The sequence below is a fragment of the Manis javanica genome, chromosome 7, assembly GCF_040802235.1.
Source record: "Manis javanica isolate MJ-LG chromosome 7, MJ_LKY, whole genome shotgun sequence".
Taxonomy (NCBI): Eukaryota; Metazoa; Chordata; class Mammalia; order Pholidota; family Manidae; genus Manis; species Manis javanica.
In genome coordinates this window covers 22,937,296-22,959,221 of record NC_133162.1, presented here as the reverse complement: position 1 = coordinate 22,959,221, position 21,926 = coordinate 22,937,296, and the positions used below count along the sequence as shown (strand labels likewise).

General features: G+C 42.2%; 1 protein-coding gene across 3 annotated transcripts in view; it reads left to right on the top strand.

Moving 5' to 3' along the window:
* Window positions 1-9,860, top strand: part of SORCS3 (sortilin related VPS10 domain containing receptor 3) — a 561,511-nt gene extending 551,651 nt beyond the window's left edge. The window contains exon 26 of one of the 3 annotated variants that reach the window (XM_073240462.1): window positions 7,012-9,860. In XM_073240462.1, coding sequence (XP_073096563.1) covers window positions 7,012-7,015 — 4 coding nt within the window. In that variant the 3' untranslated portion in view covers window positions 7,016-9,860. Of the gene's footprint in view, window positions 1-552; window positions 6,985-7,011 lie in introns of those variants that run through there. The other 2 variants (XM_073240460.1, XM_073240459.1) reach the window with 2 other exon arrangements.
* The last annotated feature ends 12,066 nt before the right edge of the window (window positions 9,861-21,926 follow it).

Here is a 21,926-nt window from a genome sequence, read left to right as displayed (position 1 = left end):
AGAGTTGGGGAGGGATGAGGCCAACTAGTCATTATTGTTGGACTTTTTCTTTTTTTCTATAAACAGAAGCATGGTGTGTCCTAATTAATCACACAAATGTGGGCTGTAGCATCAAATAACCCTGGGTCCATTTTATCTCTGCCAATTTACTGGCTCTGTGACCTGTTTGTGCTCATATTCCTCATCTGTGAAATGGGAATGATAGTACCTACCTTCTGAGATTGTTGTGATAATGCGATGACATTATGTCTTTAGCACAGTGCCTGCCACATAATAAGTATTTGACGCATATTGGCCATTGCTGTTATTATCAGTAAAGTTTAAGATGGCAAGATATGCTCCTACCTTGTGTGCTGGTGTGGGAGATGGCTGTCGTTGGACGTAGATGTACTAGTGAGCTGATAGGACAGAATATCCAGGCGCCTGATTTAATAAATACATACTAAGCACCTGTTCAGTTTGGCTTGGTATTTAGCAGCAAATACAGCAGACAGAGATCCCTGTTCTTGTGAAATGTACATTCTTCTCTCCTCTGTCTTCTCTCCCCTGCAGGAGGCATTGCCACTATTGCCAACAGCGAAAGCACAAAGGAGATCCCTAACTGCACTAGTGTTTAATCCTGACCGGCCGCGTGGTCAACCATCTTTTTGACTTTTTATTTTTGATGATTACTATTACTGTTACTACAGAAAAATGAAAATGTCTTTTTTACCTTTGTTTACCAAGGGCCCCTTCATAAATAGCAGGCAGATGCTTAGCTTTGGGAGACAAAGGCTTTCTTGGCTGATTAAAATGAAACAAAAAGAATAGATGGCTGTATTTGTGCTAAGGGCAAATGATGCATCTTCCCATGGCCTTCTTGCTTTATTCTGCCATCAGTAGTGCAAGGACTCTCCTTTTCCTTGTGGTCTCTCTTTTTAAGTTGGGTTGACTTTTAAATAACCTCCCATCCCCCCAATATCAATAACAATCCCCAGTCCCAGCACACACACCTGAAACACAAACCATTTCTCAGTTAGATCTGCAGGAGGTAGGTTGGTGGGGAGTGAACGTAGCTGGAGAAAGCGTGCACACCTTTAGGAGAGAGGCCCTGCCTCATGCATGTCAATAGCGAGGCTACAGATGGCTTATTGTATATAATTACAATGTAAATAGCTTTTTATTTCCCGAGAAATAATTTAATGTTTAGTAAAAAAGAAAACAGGAAAAAGAAAGATGCGTGTGTTGGCTTATGCACTCACCGTCAGAGCTGACCGACCCCCAGGCCTGCTTGACTGGGGTTCTAGATGCTCTCCAGTTGTCTGTCACACTTAACTCTTGCATCTTTGTGTCCATGACATAGCTGGTTTCTACTTTTGTACATAAAGGAGGACAGGGGGAGGGCTTCTGTGGGACAGTTAGAAAAGGAAGAACTCTAGTGATATCACAGAACATCGGGTCTTTTTGTTCCATCCTGGAAGAAGTTGTAAGATGAAGCCCGCTAGAGACTTCAAACCCAGATAGGGAAACAAGGATTCTGCTCCAAAAGGAGAAAAGTGGAGGATATTTACTAGACTGAGAAAATGGTTTTCTCTAAAGAAGTCAGGCAATGGATCTGAAAATGACAATTATTCTGTTTTCCGGTTGGATTTCGTAGAAATGTATAATGCTTATGGAGAATTCTTGGGCTATTCTTGGATCAGAGAAGTTACTTAGGCACTAGGTTAAGCCTAGTGAGTGCCTCTTGGCATGGGAGGGGTCAGAGAGGTTGGGAAGGAGGGGGCATTTGTGGACTCATGAGTCCATACAAGCCATGCAGGCTGAACAGGGCTTTCTTAGCTGATTAAAATGAGACAAAGAAAATAGATGGCTGTATTTGTGCTAAGGGCAAAGAATGCATCTTCCCATGGCCTAGCCTTTAATGATATTAGTCAAAGAAGATTCTAGCAAAGCTGTGCTATTTGCTTGTCAGATGTACACAACTTCCTTAAAGTGAAATGCCTGCCTTCAGTTCCCTTAAGATAGTTCTTACCTCTGCGGCGAGTGGCTTTCAAAGCCAGAATTCTGTGTTCCAGCATCCCAGCCCCTTCACCCATATATATTACACACATCACCTTTTTTCAGTAGGTTCACTTTAAGCCATGCTATAAGCATTGCTTTATTTTTGGGCTTAGCCTGAGCACACCTGTTTTAAAAAATGATATACTGTATATATATATGGGAGGAAAGACTGAATTTTGTACCTGTTCATTTTTGTGGGTTATTGTTAGCATTCTTCTCTCTGAGACACTGAGAGAATGTGACCTAGAGAAACCTGGCTACAGCATAGATCCGGGTTAGGAGTATTTCTAAAGATACCACTTTTTTGTTTCAAGGGTTAAATGGGGCAGACAATGGCAATACTTGTACTAAACACTGGAATACAAATGCATGAGTCATATCTATATATACAGTATATGTACATATACTGTTCTTGATTTTATTGTTCCATTTGAATATTTCTACTGTAAAAAAAAAAGACAGTGGTTTTGAAATTGTTGAAAATAAATGTATTTTTGTACATCAAAGTGATATACCTGGCTGAGATTTCTGTCTTTGGGCAGTTTTCTTTATCTATTGTATCAAGTCAGCTATTACTGCAATAATGTTACATGGCGAAAAAGATTCAAATAGCTTATAACAGCAGGTATTTATGTTTTGTTTAAGAGTCTTCAGGCTGGCTGTGTTTCGGGTGAGCTCAGTTTGGGACAGATCTGGCTCTCCTGGGCTAGTTTGCATGTAGGCTTCAGTTGGCTGGTTCGGGTCTGCTCCATGAGTTGTCATCATTCTGAGCCCAGCAGCTACCCAGTATTTTTCATGGTGAATTACAGAGTTCCTAACAAGGCCAGCAGAATACTCTATGCCTCTAAGGTCTTGGCTCAGTGATTACTTTACCATCACCTACATTTCATTGACTGCAGAAAACAACATGGCCACATCCAACATCAGTGGGCTAGAGAAACAGACTCTCTCTATTCTGGTGCAAGGCAATACTCAGGGGACTAAAGATGTGGATATCAACCCATTCCAGTGAGGGTGTGAAGAACTGAGAACAAAAGTTCAGTTTACTCTATCTCTTCATTCTCTGTGACCCCATGAGGGGCTTTCATTAAATGGCCCATTTGAATCAATATCTCCAAGTTTCCCATCCCATGGTCTGTGGCCAGGACTTCTGAGCACAAGTCTTGGTAACAACCTCAAGGCCTGTGAGTCTGACCTCAGCTCCCAGTGAGTGGTAGACGTAGAACTCCAACTCAGGTCTTGAAGATTTCATCAGGAGAAATGAAAAGAGGAGAGGAGACCAAGGCATATGTCCTTTCTAGTTTTTAAACTTTTTCATGTTGTTTTATCAAAACAGCAGCAATCCTCATTTTCTTGCTCACTGCTGAGTGAGGAATTTGGAAGGATCAGTGAGTAGTTCTTCTCCACATGAGGTAATAAAGAAATGTGAACTAAGTACCTAGAATAAGGGCTGCACCTTGGATGTTTTAATTATTTTAGCATTCAAAATATGTGAGAAATGTCCATGGATCCCAGAAACTAAGAAACCAGAAAGTTTTGGTCAATGATTTGCTTCCATATTTTGGATACTAGCTGACTGTCTGGAATCTTATTTCCTGAACTAAAATTGAAGATGTAAGATTTAACAGGTGGTTTTCTTTTGATTTGTGTGTGTCTTTAAAGTTTTGTGTTATTCTTGGCATGAATTTTCCCTTGAGTTATACTCTCCTTTAAAACAATTTACTATATATATGTACCTTCTTACAATATATACAATATATATGTACCTCACGGTGAGATCTAAAAGAAGTAGTGTGGGTGTTTTGGTCTAAGTAGTGGTTCATAACACAAAGTGCCTGCACAACTTTAAGGGATTTGTAATGGTTTTGCACTTCCCAAATAATGTAAAGTGTTTCATCTCCCCATCCCAAGTCAAAGGTAAATTTTTCTAATGCACTGGGTTTTGCTTTCCAATAGGATCTAAGTTCTTCCCATGTTAATTTTATGTCTGGGTTAATAAAATTGTTCCACCAGGTTAAAAAGGATGAAAGTGAGTTAAAATGGTAGAACAGTACATATCAATTGGTTTATTTGGGTTAAGCCATGCTATGAATATAATTTCAGTATCCACCACCAGCATAGGTTTATCAGATTCCACACGACTAGACAGGCAAAGGCAGATGGCAGAGAGTGTGACTGGCTGTGTAGCCACTTCTGTGCAGGGTTTCTCACCAGTGGTTGAGGATACTGTTTACATTATAACTGTCTTCTCTAAGGCAATTCTAGACCTGCTAAGTAAGCCTGCAGAAGCATTCTGGGGCTGGAGCCTAGCTTTAGCACTGTAAGCAGATTCTCTGAATATTCTCCCATGCACTGCAGTTTGAGATAGTTGCTCTATCTGCCATTAAAATAGTTCTGGGAGAGTTTCATTGGGTATAAGTCACTTCCCGTCACTCCTGTTACCATGATACAAGGCACCTTAATCTAGAGAAGGGAGAACAGCTTCCAAATCTGCTCATTTCCTCCTGGCAACAGCTGCAACTCTGAAAGAGGCACCCAACTGAGTTATCTGAAACAAAGACACACTACGAGTCAAGGTGGTGATGCATTATGCCTTGGAAAGACTATTAAGCCAGGAATTAGGAGATCTCTAACTTTCAGCAAGTCATTCTGGACCACGATTTCCTTATTTATGAAAGGAGAACACTTCATGGCCAGGCTCACTGGCTAGTTTTGATTTCCAGAGGCATGAAAAGCACATTGCCATTTGCAAAATTCTTGAGAGATAACTAGGATGGGCAGTACTTAGGAGAACTCTCTTCTTCCATAGAGGGATAAACTGAGACTCAGAGAGGAAAGTGCCTTCCTTAAGGTCACACAGCAAATTAGTGCAGGGCTGAAGACAGAATCTATGTCTTCTTTATAACAGGACAGTGTTCTTGCCACCAACCACCTCTCTAATGAATGCAAAACTGATTGAACTTCACATCGAGAGTCAGTACAGAGGTGGATGGTTATGCCAATATGCTCTCATATTTACAATGTACAGGATGGTTTAGGATCTAACTTCCCAAGTGTGTTTATAATTCAGTGGCTCACAACCATCCACATGCCATTTCCCTGCTGACCAACTTGTTTAGCAGCCCATAGCTTGATGCCCTTGTGTCCTTCATTGGATTGAAATGAGGCTGCTCCACAGACAGCTGCCAGGCCCAGGCTTCACATGCTGTGCTGCTTGCCTTTTAAAGTGGTTGGCCTTGTTCAGAGGGAAGAAGGCCAGAGAGCAAGCACAGGCAGTGGGAATGCCTCATCCTGACACAAACCCCAGATCCTGCCAAATTTGCTTGTCTGCTCCAACAGAACTGCCAAGGGGACCAGATGTATGCCCTACAATTACCTCTGAAAGTGCTACCAAATCTTGATGTCCCTTAAACTTACTTAATTACCATTAACTTTACAGTAGCAGAGTACCCTTAAAATGTTCTTTGCCTCTGTGTTTTCAGACCATCTGTCATGATAAGATATAGGGTCATTCAAAGACGAATCAATGGGACATTGTATACAAAAAAGGGAGGAGAGCTGCTACTGGAGTGCAATTTATTAAGAGACTAAGTCTCAATAAAACTTGGATCCATTACCTTTCAGGTATCTGAGACCCAAAAAGATCAAATGGCATAATCAAGGTCCAATTTCCCTATCTATAAATTGATGATCTATCTGGCAGGATTAGAACCCAGATCCAATTAGGTGATTTATGCAAACACACACACAATAACTAGGGCTTAACAGATAATGAATTTGAGAAGCTCTAGTTCTGTTGTGCTGGATCATTTTCCTCCCTGGCCTTAAGTTGTAAAAATTATCTAATAGTCTCTCACCCAGGGCTGTAATTCCAGGGAGAGAAGTCAGAATTACATGGGGAGACATGCCATCTCCCTCGGTGTCTCCTCAGAAGGAAGAGCATTTTGGTTAAAATCAACTATTTACAACCTTGATCCCCAAAGTCGCTGCTCCTTTTACTGGTTTTGTAAAACTATATAACTGATACAATTTTCTTTGGACCATATGAAAGGGACAAAAAATGGACACCTCTAATGAAGGCTGCCACAAATGCCTCATAAACTTGAAAACCGAAGGTTCTCAGGTGGTGAAACATGCTCCTTCTTGCCAAATGCGGTGATGCCCTGGGGGTAGCTGGGCCACTGGGACCCAAACAGTTTGGCCTTGCTTCTTAATTCCTCTCCCTTCTCATACAAAGTTTTTGTGTTGATATGTGCCATTCCAGGTCCTGGGGTCCCTCAAAACCTCTCTGGTGGTCACTGATTTAAGTTCCTTATCTTCACACATGGAAAATTAATCAGATAAAACAATTATTTGTAAAAGAAAAAAATACACTTTTATAGATCTAGAGGTACCAAGGATGTGGTTTCTTGCCTTCAACTCTGGTCACAGCTCAAAGAGAACTCTTTCGGAGAATGAGCACAAGATGCAGATTGTTTTCAAAATGTCAGCAAAGAGAGAGGAAAATAGATCACGACAGGCACACCTGCCTTCTGTCATTATGGCTTAGTCTCTGGGGAGCAGCCCTGTTCTTAGCTATTGGAAATGAACCACATAAGCCGGGCCTTTAGCTATTTACTCCTGAGGAAGTATGTGGTCTGGTTCCCAAGGAACAGATTTCATCAGCTGAAATGTCTGTACCCAAAGAGCCCGTGTGCTGAAGTCTTTTGGGCTGCAGGGGTTTCTCCCCACCCAGAAGGTCCTTCTCCTCCTCCCTGGAGCCTCTCCCAGCAGCCCCTTCTTATGAGGAGGGTCTTTTCTGGTGCTGGTTCTCCCTTGCAAAGGGTTGTCGCTGGCAGTGTTCCAGGAACTGGCTGCACTTACCAGTGTGTCCAAGCACGGTGGGTGGGAGAGAAAGGAGGCCGTGGAGAAGCAACAGAGACAGAAGAAATTTGCTTTTCTTGTCACTAATCTGTCTTTCTTGGTTTCTAGGTAGAATCACCTGGAAGGCACATAATTGTCTCCATAAACAACACACCTGGTCCTCGGAGCACCACAATGGTTTTTTGTTTTGCACTGACCTTCCAAAATCTTATGGTTCAATTAGAGAATTGCTGGGCTTCTTCCATTGGCACCTGGGACATTTTGAGGGAGGGGCGCCAAGGGAAGAAGAGGGGAGAGGGGAGTGTAGATAAATAAGTAAGTCTTTGTCAACTACAAAGCTTTCCTTGACACATTCTCATGTCAACCTGTCAGTTTCAGATTCTCCTCTGTGAGGGGAAATTGCAGATGCTCCCCAGATTTCTAATCGATTTATAATGGTAACAAGACAACTCTAGGCAATGTGTGCTCATCATGAGCTAATCATCCTCCACTATGCCTTGTGCCTCCTAATTAGTGGCATGTTGGTTGCCTACTGATCAAGTTGGAGCCTCATCCAGGCAATAGGGAGGGCAGGTAGGGGGAGAAAGAGCTCCAAGCCCAGTGGAGCTCAGATCTTGGCAGATTTTCCAACAGGTGGGCTTCATACCTTGCCTTGAAATGCATCCCTTTTAAAGAGGCAGCCACCACTTCCATGGGTGCTGGGACATGGCAGGTTTCCAAACACATGTCTCCTTTCTGTGTAGGAGCTCTCTGTAGCAAGATGCTGTCCTTCCAAGACATCTTGGCTTAATGATATAGACCCAGCAAGGGGCATCCACTAGAAGAAAAATAAATAATTAAATGTGCATCTGTAGCTGACAATGGGGCAAGATCCCTTTCATTCATTCATTCAAAAATATTGAAAATCTGCTCTCTGCCTGTCTCTGTTCTGGATTCCAGGAAGATATAAATAATCAAAACACACTTAGTATGGGGGAATCATATCATTTTTTTATCCAAACTGGGATACAGTGGGGGTGAAGGGAGGATTATTAATAATTACTTTGGAAAAACAAGCATGACACAGTCCTGTCTCAAGCAAACCAGGATGTATGGTCACCCTAACTTAAAAATCAGAAGATGCATGAAGTCAGAGCTGTATTCATGTTCTGATTACCCTTGAATTGTTTTTCCTCTTTCAACCCAGACCCACGGATGAAAATCCAATTCTCTGAGCCCTAAAGCCTATTTATGGAGACACCCACCCCGCCATCAGCTTTGGAGTCTTCTGAGGGCCTCTCTTTGGGAGAGATGAACTCACACATAGTTAGAGGTCAGTGAGCATAGCTTTAGATAGTTTTTAAAAAGACATTTAAAATGTTATATCAATTAGGAATCTCAGTTTCAGAAAACAGACACCAATCCTGGCTAATTCAAGCAGAAGAATTATTGGGAAGGCTATCAGGGGTCCACAGAATCAACTCAAGTTTGGACAACAAAGTTGGGAAAGAGGCAGGAGCTAAGACACCTGTGGAGGGTGGGACTTAGGAAGCACAGGAATGTTTTCCCAGAAGTCAGCATCTTACCAGGGGGCTCCTCTGGAATGAATGAACTACAATCAGCTCTTCTGTCCCCTATTACTGAAGATTCAAAATCCCAGATAAATACCACAACTGGTAGCATTTAGGTCACATGCTTATTGCATGGTTCAAAATTCCTTCAAAATTCATATGTTGAAGCTCTAACCTCTAGTACTTCAGAATGTGACTGGATTTGGAAACAGGGCCTTTAAAGAGGTGGTGAAGTTAAAATGAGGCTGTTGGGGTGGATCCTAACCCAGTCTGATGATACCCTTATAAGAAGAAAGTAGAACACAGGTACTCATGGAAGACCACATACAGGCACAGGGAGAAGATGCCATCTCTAAGTCGAGGAGTGAGGCCTCGGAAGCCACCCTTCCTGCCGACACCTTGATCTCTGACTTCCAGCCTCCTGAATCATGACAAAACACAGTTCCATTGCTTAAGCCACCCAATCTGTGGCATTTGTTAGAACAGTCTTAGAAAATGAAATGGTGAGGAATACTGGGGGAATACTCTTGGAAGGATAGCTCTGGCTTTCAAAGTGGGAGCAGAGGCATTTGGTTTTCTTTTCCCCTTAGACTACATACACCAGGAGATGAGTTATTCCCTCTACCACTAGCAAAGGCACGGGTGGTTATGAAGGCAGATTGGATGCTGGGTAGAGAATGAGTGTCCACTGCAATAACCTTTCAAGTAATTTTTAAAACCGCTGTTCTTTCACTATTTATTGAGCATAAACTAAGAAACTAAGTGCTGGTACTGTGTTAGGCATTGGAATTTCAGATATGAATGTAGAGCCTCTTTCCTGACTGGTGGAACTTACCATTTAAGGAACATTCTTGTAAACATTTATTCGATTTTCTGTTACATTTTTTGAAGGGACAAAATGCTTTGATCATTTTAGAGTAAGGTGACAGAGAGGTAGAGAGGGGTCACTCCCAGAGGAAAGGTGGTGGTAAAAGTGAAGGAAGAATTCTCAAAGGAAATCCCATTCACACTAGGCATTAAAAAATGTTGGAATTTGCTCACACTTTTTTTCCTATCTAGAATCTTCCTGTCCCTTCTCTCTCTGGCAGTGTGGTAGAGCTCTGAACATTGAAGAAGTGGCAGAACTGGAAGATTAGTGGGGATGGGGGAATTTTGGGGATGGGTTAGAAAAACAGTTTTGAATAACAAAAAAATCAGTAGTTTGGATTTAAAAAAATGTTGACCTTCTAACTTGCACATGACAAAGCTTGATATTTTCTGTATTATTCCAAATGTTTATGATGAGCTTATATTCATTTTATAATTTAAAAAAAACAAAGAATGTAAAAGTCACATCAAATATCCACAATGGTTTTCCAGATGTAAGTGGATTTCCAGATATTTTATTAGAGTCCTTTTTAATAAACTTTTAAAAAACATAATGAGATTGTTCTGCAATACTGATTATTAAGCATAGTTAAAACAGGAACATTCATAGATCAAAGATAGACAATAACTTCAAAAGAGACTTGTGGTACCATAATATCTGTTAGAGAATGGTTTATTGGTCTTCATAAATGGAAAAAGAACTGTAATTACTTAGGTCCTTCACAATGAGTACTAAAGATACAGGAAATCATTATTCAAGATTCTTGGCAAAGGGAAATGACTCTTACGTTGTTCCCTGCTAGTCTTTTATCTAATTCTTTCACAAAAGTAGAGAAACTTTTCTTGTTTAGTAATTTTGCTGGCAATGTCCCATCTATAAGTAATTTGCCTTTGTTAACAAACGCTGGAACAAAACACCATCAATTAAGATTTTAAGTGGTTATTAAACATGGCAAGAGATTCCGCATGAACTGTGAGGTGAAGAACTTAGCTTGGAGAACTTAGAAGGAGAAGCCTGCTGCTGGAAAACATTTTAAAGAGAAGAGAAACTTGGACTCAATGTCTTCCCTGAGCTTCAGCAACCACCTGATGCAGGGATACGGGATGAAGGCTAGGGGTGCAGAACTGGAGCCCCGGAAGCCATGGCCCTGGATGAGCTCGCCGGGGAAGACATGAGTCAGAAGGTGAGCAGGTTCAAGTTGGCCCCACCAGCTTTAGGAAACAGTTTCCCATTTACTTAAAGTATATACTTTCAGTGAGTGTTTATAGACATACTGCAAAAGCATCTTTCCTTCAAATGTGGTCTCTCGCACTCTGAGCTCTCGGATGTAAGGGATCAGTGCCCACCCCAGACGCATCTGGGGCATTGCCTCCTCTCTGGTGGCAGATTCACTATGTCTCAGAGATTAGCCTTTGAAGAGTTACAGATCGGGGTTCAATGCCAGCTTTTGCACTCATTAGCTGCGTGGTGTTGGGTAAGTCTCTACCCTCCCCAAGCCTCAATTTTTCTCTTGTTCTTATGAAGAAATTAAAATAATAAATAGAAAACATCCAGAGCATAATAGGTTCACCATAAGTGGGCGTTCCCTCTGCTACCCCACCCTTCCTCTGTGCTTACCGAGGACCCCTGTATGGCAGAGCACAAGAGCTCCTTGCTGGGACAGAAGCACAGAAAGGCCCAGCCCCCCGAGACCTGCTCCTTGCCATGCACCCCCAGCCCCAGCCACATGGGCCCTACTCCAACCAATCCATAAACCCTGCGCGGCCTCTCCTCCTTCTGCGGGAAACAATGAGACAGATTTTGAGAAAAAGAGCTCTGGAACCCACCTCCCCAACCCCATGACTGTTTACACCTGTTCTTTTGTCAAGTCTCAGGGAAAAGCCTCAATACCAATAATTTTGTAGAGGCAGAATGAGGGCTGGGACAGTGCAACAGACAAGTGGCTGGTCTCGTGACATGGCTGGTGGGCTCGTAGGATGAATGATTGCTAAATGCAGCCATGCCTGCCAGCTGAATGTCCCCTTTTCTTTATAACAAATCTAAGACCAAGTGAGGTCCTCCCCAGAGCCTATCATTAACTTTGTTATTATGGTTATTATCAACAATGTGCCACTTTCCCAGCCTCTTTTAGGATTTTTCAATTATTACTGCTGAGTTTTTCCCCCCACTTCTTTCTCCTGGTCTCCCCTCTTCCAAAACTCCTCCTTCCTCATCCCCCAAGTGCCCAGGTTTCTTTTCTTTCCTTCTTCAAATTTGTTTTTCTTAGGAAAGAGTGGCAGTGGCAGGAATGGAAACTCGGCAGGGTTTGGAATTTCTCTGACTGAGAGGAATGAAATATCTGTATATTATGCATTGTTCTCCAAGTTATTCATCAGAAGTTTCATTTGTCACTAAAATCTTTTCCTTATCTTAAAGCTACAGACATGTATCTACAACATGAAGTTAAAAAGACTCAATTACACTTTGCTGGCTACTGCTAAGGCTCATGGAGGCCCAAAGCCCCATCATTTTACGTTTGTTTGGGGTTTGTTGTTTTTTCTGTCTTTCTCAGTGTATACTCCTCGCTGGGATGTAGGAATGATTGACAATGCTCTGGATGGCTTGATAAAAGCCCTTTGCTAGAAAAGAGACAGGCTCAGGGGCCCTGAGATATGCTGGAGCCATGCTTAATGGGATGCTTTTGAGCAGAGATGCTGCCTCATGGCCGAGCACAGGAGCTTCTGTCTGGGGTCACTGGCCCCAGGAGACCATGCAAGCTCCTGAGTTTCAAAGCAGAGTGGACCGCTGGTTGGTAGGCTCATTCCCTGAGAGCTGAGGAACCCAGGCAGCGGGTCAGCCACCGCCTGGCTGTTACTAGAAATGTCCCAGAGCAGCAGCACCTAACAGGCTCTATTAGTTTCCCAGCGCTGCCAAACAAGATGACCACAGACCAGGTGGCTTCAGGCTGTAGAACTTCATTCTCTCACAGTTTTAGGGCCAAAAGCCCCACATCAAAATGTTGGAGAGCCTGAGAGAAAATCCATTCCCCTCCTCTCTCCTAGAGTCTGGTGGCTGCTGGCAATTCTTGGCTTTCCCGGGCCACTGGATTTAAGGTCCATCCAGTTAATCCAGGGTGACCACATCCAGAGGTCCTTAAAATATATCTGCAAAGATCCCTTTTCCACATAAGAAACCTGTCACATTCATAAGTTCTGGTAGGATGTATCTTTGGAGGGTTATCATTTCCACCCATTCCTGAAAGGAAGATAAACAAAGATGCAGGCTAAAGGATAGAAGTTGGGACAAGCGGATGTGTGGGAGTGGACGTCACACGGTGGCCCTTCACCTTCACTCTCAGCTTCCAGTGCCTGGCCCCGTGATCCATTTCTTTCATGTAACTCTTCCTTCCCCATCCAGACTATGGCCAGTGGCCCAGTCTGCCTGCTTCCCAGCATGGATCGGGACTGGCTGCCACAGGTTTGTTGTTCCAGTCTGCATTTCACAAACTATTGTTATTATTAAATGCTGTCACTTGTACAAATCCTTCAATCCCACAAACCTAGTGGCCTATGATTTGTAAGAAATTTCCCAGGGATACCTCCAGCCTCACTTCTCTTCGTGGGGGGAGAGAGTGATCCAGTTGCTCAGGTTCTAGGACAAGGCTTGGGCTTCCTTTGCTAGTTATTGGGGCCACTGTGCTGCCATGATGTGGCTATATTCAGTGAAAAAGGGAGTTTTCTTATCTATGCATTCTTGCAGTTTTCTGTATTTTCATGAAGTAGGCAGAGCTATTACATTCTGTGACTTCATTGGAGATTTCTGGAGAGGAAAAGGTTGGTGGAAAGGCCTCATAAATAACTATGCTGGGTCACGTGGATCATTTAGGTTGCTAAAAACATTTTGCATGAGGGTTTAGTCCAGGTCTGAGGACCCAGAAGGTGGCAATTTGTTTTTCTTTGTCTTTTCTTTCAAGACTCTTGGGAATCTCTTGGGTGGGTGGGTGGGGGGGCGGTGTTTGAGACAAGAGTGGGGCATTTTGGAATACTTAGCTTCTCCTTAACTATCTTAATTTGATAAAATCCTACCATCACTTCACAGAAACTGCACTTTGAGTTCAAAGGGCTTTCTTCCTCTTCATCGGATGGTGGGAGGCATTTCCGTGCGCCTCTCCATTGTCTAGGACCAACTACCAGGAGTTAACACAACCAGAAACTACACCCAAATTAGAAGTTAGGGAAGGGTGTGGGGCGGGTACCTGGAGAGAAGATCATGTGGGAGGTGAGTGAGAGGAAAGCCAAGCCGCCATGACTGGGGGCCCTCTTCTCAACACACACACACACACACACACACACACACGTAACGTTGCTTATGCAAACCTAGCTCCTCCCCAGCATGAGCCACATGCTGCATTCCAGATGTGCCCCAGATCATTCCAGTCTCTGGGCTACCTGGGCCTGTGAAGCTCTCATCCCTCCATCTGTCTAATTCCTGACGACCATGGGATAGACCTGGTACAGCTGTGGACCCTCAGCCTGCCTTCCTGATGAGTCCAGCTCTGATCTTTCCATCATTCCCTGCTGTCTACAGCAATTATTTGTTGTACTTGCTATCACCATTTTACCTTTCTAATCTTAACCGTGAGAGAAGGAAGAGAAAGACATGCAGCTGAAAGGACACAGAACTTGAAGATCCTAGTTTCAGCTCCCCTCATACTGTCTGGCTGGCTTAGGCTTGTAATTCAGTCTATCTGGGCACATTTCCTCCTCTACAAAATAGGAGTTGGTACTGAAGAGAAATTAGGTCTGCCTTGCCTATTTTATCAGTTTGTTGCATGTATCAAATGAGATACCATCCTGTAATGAATTTAATATACTGGTTCAGAGCTGCCGCAACAATGAGCTGAGTCTGAGGCAATTTCCTGGCTTCTCCCTATACCTTTATTTCTATTTCTTGGGCTGTAGCACTGCACCCACACCAGCATCTGTGAGAGTCAGCTGCTAATGTCTCACAGCAACTCCTGCCCGAAAGGGATCCCTCACTCTCGTGGAGGTAACACCCCAAACCCACTCCTTGATGGGGCAAGTCTGTGGTGTAATTTATGCTCTGGAGCCCCCTGCAAGTCAAGTCAAAAGTAAACTTAACTTGAGACTACTTCTTTGCTCAAGTCTTTCTCCCTTTCATACTTCTTCCTTCTTTCCCTTAGAGCACTCCCTTAAATTACATGCCCCAAATCCCTGTCTCAGGCTCTGCTTCTCGGAAAACCCAACCTAAGACACCACCCCCTGGAGATCATATCACAAAACAAAGACATCCCCATTTCTATGGCCTGAAGAGTCAGCACAGATACAAGATATGTAGGACAGCTCTGCCTTCCTCAACAGCATATCTCAAGGAGCACGGAAATCAGTGAACCCAGATAGCCGAGTGCCACAGCAGTGAGCCAGAGCAGAGGACTTCTGGGAGACGGGAGGGCAATGGGGTTTCCTGTGGCCAGTGAGATGCGCCATGGCCTGTCACAACAACAGGCCTTTGATGGCAGCCCTTCCTCTACCAGGAATTTTCTCCTGTGGCTGCTGAGCCCCCAAACTCAAGAATGATTATGATCCACACAAGCTGAGCTTTCCTGAAATGATTGTTTAGTGGGAACATCTGGTGTGTGAATGGCTTATATATTTTTTGTCTTCTCTCCCTCCAGTCAACACTAAGTGAATACTTTAAAAGGCTGCCCTGCTTCCCTCCCAAGGACTGGAGAACTGCTTCATTATTTAACTGTGTTTTCATCACTGCACAGACTGTTTCTGTAGAGCCCTTGCCTGGCAGGAGGGGATATGAGCCACAACTTGTGAGAGTTTCTTGCTAATTAAAAGTTTCCAACATCTCTGTTTGCCAAAGGAAACATTGCCATATTACTTTGTTCCATTATTGATAATTAAGTGGGACCAACTCATCATTCCCAACAATTGCTATAAGTCCTGTATTTTTCTATTTTTTTTGTGTGTGCTTCAGTAGGTTTGAATACATATTCACATACACAGACACACATTTTTATGTGTGTGTGTATGGAAGATATCTCAGATCTTAATGTTATAAAGAAATTGAATATCCATTCATACATTATCTTTTATTTCATTAAATCCAGTCTTTTCTAGCTTGTTTTGTTAGAACTGTCCTTTCCAAAGGCCACAGCCACCCGGAGGGGGATTGGTAAATGTGTAACTTAGACTGTTGATTATCATGCTGTTGCTAATGGTACTGTTGAGTTTGAGTAAGACATCTTCTGAAGGTTGCCTTCCACATAGTATAATAATGAAGACTGTGGAAATAGAACTGAGTCTTAACTGCCACCTCTGGCTGGTGACTTTGGCAGGTGACTTAACATCATTAAGCCTTGGTTTATTTTCATCTCAAAGTACAAATGGTAATACTAGGTACTTCATGGTACTGTTTGAGGATTGAGGTATTCTTGAATCTATCAAATGCTACTCTGGGTGCCTCTGGTCTGTGCATTATTCTGTGACTTGGTTTGGGGCTATCCATGAAGAAAAATATGTTTGCATTTTATAGGAATTAGCCATGCCAAATCAATGTATTCCTCTTGGTAAAATCAAGAGGTAGTGTTCAGACTATGGCTTTGCAGCAGAGAGAAAACAACCAAGCTATCAAGTGGGCTGAAAGATCTTTACTGTCTGAATGAGGAACCAATGGTTATGAACACAGGTAAACTGCAAGTACCCTGTGCTCAGCTACTGGGGTTCAAGTTCCCCTCAATTTGCTGATGGAGAAAATGCTGTCCCCTTAAATTGTAACTTTAGCTGCTATTTCAAATTTTCCTTTCCTGTCTTTTCCAGTGAACCCATAGCATGGAAGTTTTTGTTTTTTCCCACTCTGAGGACTATTTGAGCAAAGTGAAGTCAGGGCCTTATGCTCGGTGTCTGGTATAGAGCAAGTGCTTAATAACTGTTGAGGGCATCAAGTTTGTTATGAAAAGATAGAATTCTGGGTAATATCCATGTCTGTGTTGATTACGGCTCTTGTTGTGACTGAGATCTTGAGTAAATTATCCCTGGATTAGACTTTTTTTCTTGGTTTCTGACTTTCATTTTCTAAGTTCCAGTTCTCAGGAGGCCCAGTGGTAGCCTGACTCTCCCAGGACCCACATGGTCTCTCAGCCCTGATTTCCTCTGCCTACCTGCCTAAATCCCTCTCTGTTTTTACTTGCCGGTCCAGCCCATGTTCCAGCAACTGGAAGGATTCAAGCTCAGAGACCTAGAGGGAAGTTTCAGAGACAGGGAATCTGATTTTTGCAGTCTGTCTTTTTGAGCCAGCAAGTCACTATCTCTGTGTGGGTTTTGAAACATATCTGTTGAGTAGTTGTCTGTCCTCAGCCCTGCCAGCTGAGCCCTGGATAGTGGTTTCACGGCACAGAGCTTGACCATCCTTCGTAGTGTGCGTGTAGATGAGGCAGCTTCTCTGAGACGGGGATGGGCTGGTGACTGCTAAACAGGCAATGTGAGTCCTGTCCTTTTCTCCTCTTCCTTCTCTCCCACAGGCCTGCTGAATCTTTTATGAGTTAAAAATGAGCAGAGAAAATATTCCCTCTTGGAACATATGTTCACTGGTAAGAGCAAGGTACTTCCTAAGCATGAAATTTAGATTACCTTCTGAGCAGAAAACTAGGAAAAATTCAACATGCGGGAAATGAAATTAGCCATCTGTAGAAAAGTCTACCCGAATGATAAGCAGTTGAACTCCCAAGTCTGATGATGTGGGCGCCATCAATCTCAGGAGAGAACGGTTGCTTAGCAGAGCTAAGGCTGTTGCCTTCTTCATCCACCACGTGAAGAAGGAATGTGCTAACAGACAGGTATTTTGCATGAAGAAAAGAAAATGGAATCCAAGAGATGAGGCTTGGAAAAAGAATACCCAGCCCTCCTCTTTCCAGAAGGGAGGGGTTCCCTTGTTATCTCCGCTTCAGTCACCATCTACTTTTCAATTGTATGCACCTGACTTCATTCCCCATTACTCTTTGAAAATGCTTTGTCCAAATTTATTGACAATTCACCTCACCCTAGCCACCAAAACTTGAAGACACTTTCTAAGACTCTTCAGACAATAGTTTCAAAAGATTAACACAGGAAAGAGGAACACCTCCTCCTGGAAATGTCTTAATACGCTGTCCCTTGTGAAACTCCCTCCTGATGCTTCAAAACCTAAAGCATTCAAATCTCTCTTGGGGCTAGTTTTTTTCTTTCTTCCTTCCATAATCATTATTTTTGAAGTTGTATTCTCAATCTTCCGCTTTTATCAGCTTCCCCTAGGCTAGGGTATCTATGCCAAAACTGTTAGGGCATCTGTAATCTAACAACCTCTAAAACTTAACTGCAGACTCCAAGGAAGTCAAAGTCTTTCTCCTAGTCTCCATTTCAGTCCTCTATTCATCTACCCAGTGATATGCCACTAAATCTTTAACCACCAGCTCTTGTGGAGGCAGGGAAGAGGAACTCCGATTTGAAGTTTGTCAATTCCTGTGACATAAGTATACTGACTGTGGCTGATTTTTAGCCACCAGCTTGACATCAGCTGACAAAATAACTGAAAATTTAACAACTGGCTCTCCAGAGCTGGTGTGGGGCAGCTCAGCACACCCTTGCCTCTGCTGGAAATGTCCTCTTGATTAGCCTGTATAGACACTTCAAACTCTGCAGAGTCGAAGCTCAATGTCCCATAGCCTGTATGACTCTTTTCCTTCCAACTAGTGATAGAAATCATTGGGACTGACAGTATAATCACCAGGAGAGCAGGGCCCTGGGTGACCATATTTTCTGTCTTATCCCCAGCATGGAGAATCCTGCTGAAACCTGATGCACAATGACTATTTATGGAATGGATGAGGCATTATACCCAATATTCCACTCAGTTTTCTGGGCCTACTTACCCTTTTAAATAATGAATTAGAATTCTTATTTAAATATCATACTCCTGTACATTTAAAAATTAGTCTCTGATGGTGGACATAACAGAGTTATGAATCTAAAGACTAGAAACGTAAAACTGGATCATGGAAGTCCACCAAGGCCTGTGTACCCAGATGTCACCTTCCTGTCACCTTATAAATGTGCCAGACATAAGAGCATGAATGGGTTTGCTGCAGTGCTATAAATAAGGAAGCATGACCATATTAAAATCACTTGGAACAGGCTGGGTAATCTACTGAGGTGCCTGCCTGAGTGGAAAGTACATGGGTTTGAGATAGTTCTAAATTTGTGCTCAAATTATAGATTGGGCAATGATTAAGCTGGTGATCTGAGTGAATTCCTTAACCTTCATTTTATCAACGATGAAATGCTTATTATAATATCTCACTTTCATTGTGACAAGGTAAATAATATATGCAATACAGCTGGTGCTTAACATTGGCTCAAAAATGGCAGCTTATAATACTAACATTGTAGAGAAAAGAACATTGCTCTGGTTTCTAGTATATCTAGGTTTTAGTCTGGATTCCTACCAATAATGCATGAGTGACCTGAATGCAGTAGGTATCCATTAACCATTTATTAAATAAATGAATGAATAACTGGAAACTGAGGGTGGCAGGAGGTTAAATGACTTGTCCTACTCAAGATGCAGTGAAAGGCTTTATCTGGAGGATAAGGATTTCGAGGAAGATGCTTTGAGGTTAATAAGAATGTTGTCATGTGACGACTGATCTGGCTGGCAGTGACACGAGACAAAAATCCTTTTATTTCCCAAACTAGCATTGATTCTGTTGGTGAGAAAGGGTCGCAGCCTCAGCTAGTTCTTCTCTGCGCCAAAGCAGAAGCACACTGCAGGAGGGGCAAGGGTCAGACTGCACTGGTAGGACGTGGGTGTTTCTCCCAGGAGGACCGATGCTCCTCTGCCCTGGCAGTTCCTAGATTTCTGTTCAGCACTCATCTGCATCTTCACGAAAGCCTTGAGCTGGGAAACTAGCCTTGCTGGGCAGAAATACCTCTACATGGGCTCTGGCATAAAAATTCAAAAGATGTAATTAGAACAGTTTTCTTTCTTTCCTAGATGTGAAAAAGTCATCATGTTACTTTGGGGCCAGCTGGAAAATTCTCAGGGGATTTCCTTTCTTTCAAACCAGTGGAGTCCCTGAGATTTGCCTACAGCTTAACCTGTTGGCCACCACTAACAGACTCAAACACAGTGCTTGAAACCAGCAGTGGCCCAAATGTAGAGTCTTCTAGAAAACTAAGGACTGAGTCCTGCACCTGAGAAACCCCCCAGTGGCTTTTCAGGGCCTAGTGCTGACCAGCTTCTTATGACTCAGTGGCTTAGGACAAAGTTCCTAAGGGAGGTGGCCACAGCAAAACACTTCCTCAGGGGGCTGCTTTTTCTCAAATAAGCAATAAGACAGAGAAGGAAAATTTCCCCTTTCTTACCTGCTTCTCATAGGCATCCCAACATGGATTGTTCTGTGCCAGGATGTTAACCAGCTTAGGTGTCCTTCTGACTTTTATGATAATCATGAGCTCTGAGGATTCCAACTGTTGGACCACAGCCAGCTTCTCTGGCTAGAAGATGTGCTTTGTGGGCCATAGACTTGTTTAAACAGCTGTATGGAAACATAATTGAAGTACAATAACTGCAAAGTTTTAAAGTGTATAATTTGATAAATTTTGATATATGTATAGAACTATGAAAATATCATCACAATTAAGATAAGAAATATTGCCATCACCATGAAAGTTTCCTCAAGCCAACTTAGAATCCATGTCTCCTCTACCTTCATGCCCAGGCAACTGCTGACCTGCTTCTGTCACTATAGATTTGTTTGCATTTTACAGAATTTGATATAAATATAATCTTACATTATATACTATTTTTTGCCTGGCTTTTGTCATTTAGCATCATGCTCTTGAGAACAAATCATTTCAGTTGTTTTTGTGCCTTTAAGTGGTCCATTCCTATTAATTGCTGAATAGTATTCCATTGTATAGCAGTACCATATTTTCAGAATTGAAATCCATTCAGTTGTCTATGAGAGTGCAGGCTTTTTTCTAGTCTGCTATGAATATTTGCACACAAGTCTTTGGACATATTCTTTCAATTGTCTGGGTACATATCTAAGAATGGAATAGCAGGGTCACATGCTAATTGCCTGTTTAGCTTTTTAAGAAACTGCCAAGCCCTTTTCCAAAGTGTACTATTTTGCTTTCCCACCAGGAATGTCTGAGTATTCCCTTTGATCCATGATCTCCAACTCTAGGTGTGGCTAGTCTTTTAAATTGTAGCCATTCTAATAGGTATTCAAAAATATCTCAATGTGTGTTTAATTTGAATCTTAATGGCTTAAGATGAACATGTTTTCATGATTTTATTGGGCATTTATTTACATCTTCTTTTTTGAACTACACCTGTTCAAATCTTTTGCCCAACTTTAAAATTGGGTTGTTTTCTCATTATGTAATTGCAAGAGTTCTTGATGTATTCTTGATGCAAGTCTTTGGTTTAATAATATATGTGTTGCAAATGTTTTCTCCCAGTCTGTGGCTTGCCTTTTTTTCTTGATGGTGTCTGTGTTAGCTTTCTATTGCTGTGTAAAAGATTGTCATAGATAGAGAGGCTTAAAACAATTTGCTTTTTTATTTTACTTAGGTTTTTAATTTAATTTATTGAAGTATTATTGATATACAATCTTACATTGGTTTCAAGTGTATAACACAGTGGATCAACAGTTACCCATATTATTAAATCTTCACCCCTCACTAGTACAGTTACTGTCTGTCAACATAGGAAAATGTTGCAGGGTCATTGACTATATTCTCCACGCTGTACTACTGTACCTGTGACCAGTTTATATTATGATTGAGAGTTTTTGTGCCTTTATCTCCCTCACCCTCTCCACCCACCCACCCGAAACCCTCCTCCCTATGACTACCAATCCATTCTCCATGTCTATAAATCTACTACTATTCTTTCATTTTGTTTTTGTTAAAATAATTTGTTAACAAGATTTATTATCTCACTATTTTGTGGGTCATAGGTCTAGCCCCAGCTGGATTCTCCACGCAGGGTCTCACCTGGCCAAAATCAAGGTGTCAGCAGGGTTGTGTTCCTATCCAGAGGCTCTGAGGGAAAAGTGGGTTTCCAAACTCATTAAATGTTGTTCTAAGAATTCAGTTCCTTGCATTTGTAGGACTGAGGTCCCTATTTCCTTGACATGTGGCCCCCTCCATGTTTTAGCCAGCAGTGTTAAATCATTCTTGGGCTTTAAATCTCCCCATCTTTCCCTTCTGCTTTTAAGGACTCATGTGATTACAGGCATCTAGTAATAAATATTGATGTTATTTTCTACCTTATATGTTATTTCTACCCAGAAATCCAAGATAATCTACCTATTTAAGGTCAGCTAGTTAGTCATTTGGCAATTGCAAAGTTCCCTTTGTCATATAAGGTGACATATTCACAATCATCCTAGGGATTCAGACATAGGGGCTTTTCTGGGTTTGCTGGAAGTCATAATTCTGTCTACCACAGTGTCTTTCAAAGGATGTTAATTTTGGTGAAATTCGGTCTATCAAAATGTTTTTGTCCTTTTGTGTTTTTAGAAACCTATCTCAAGATTGCAAAGATTTTCT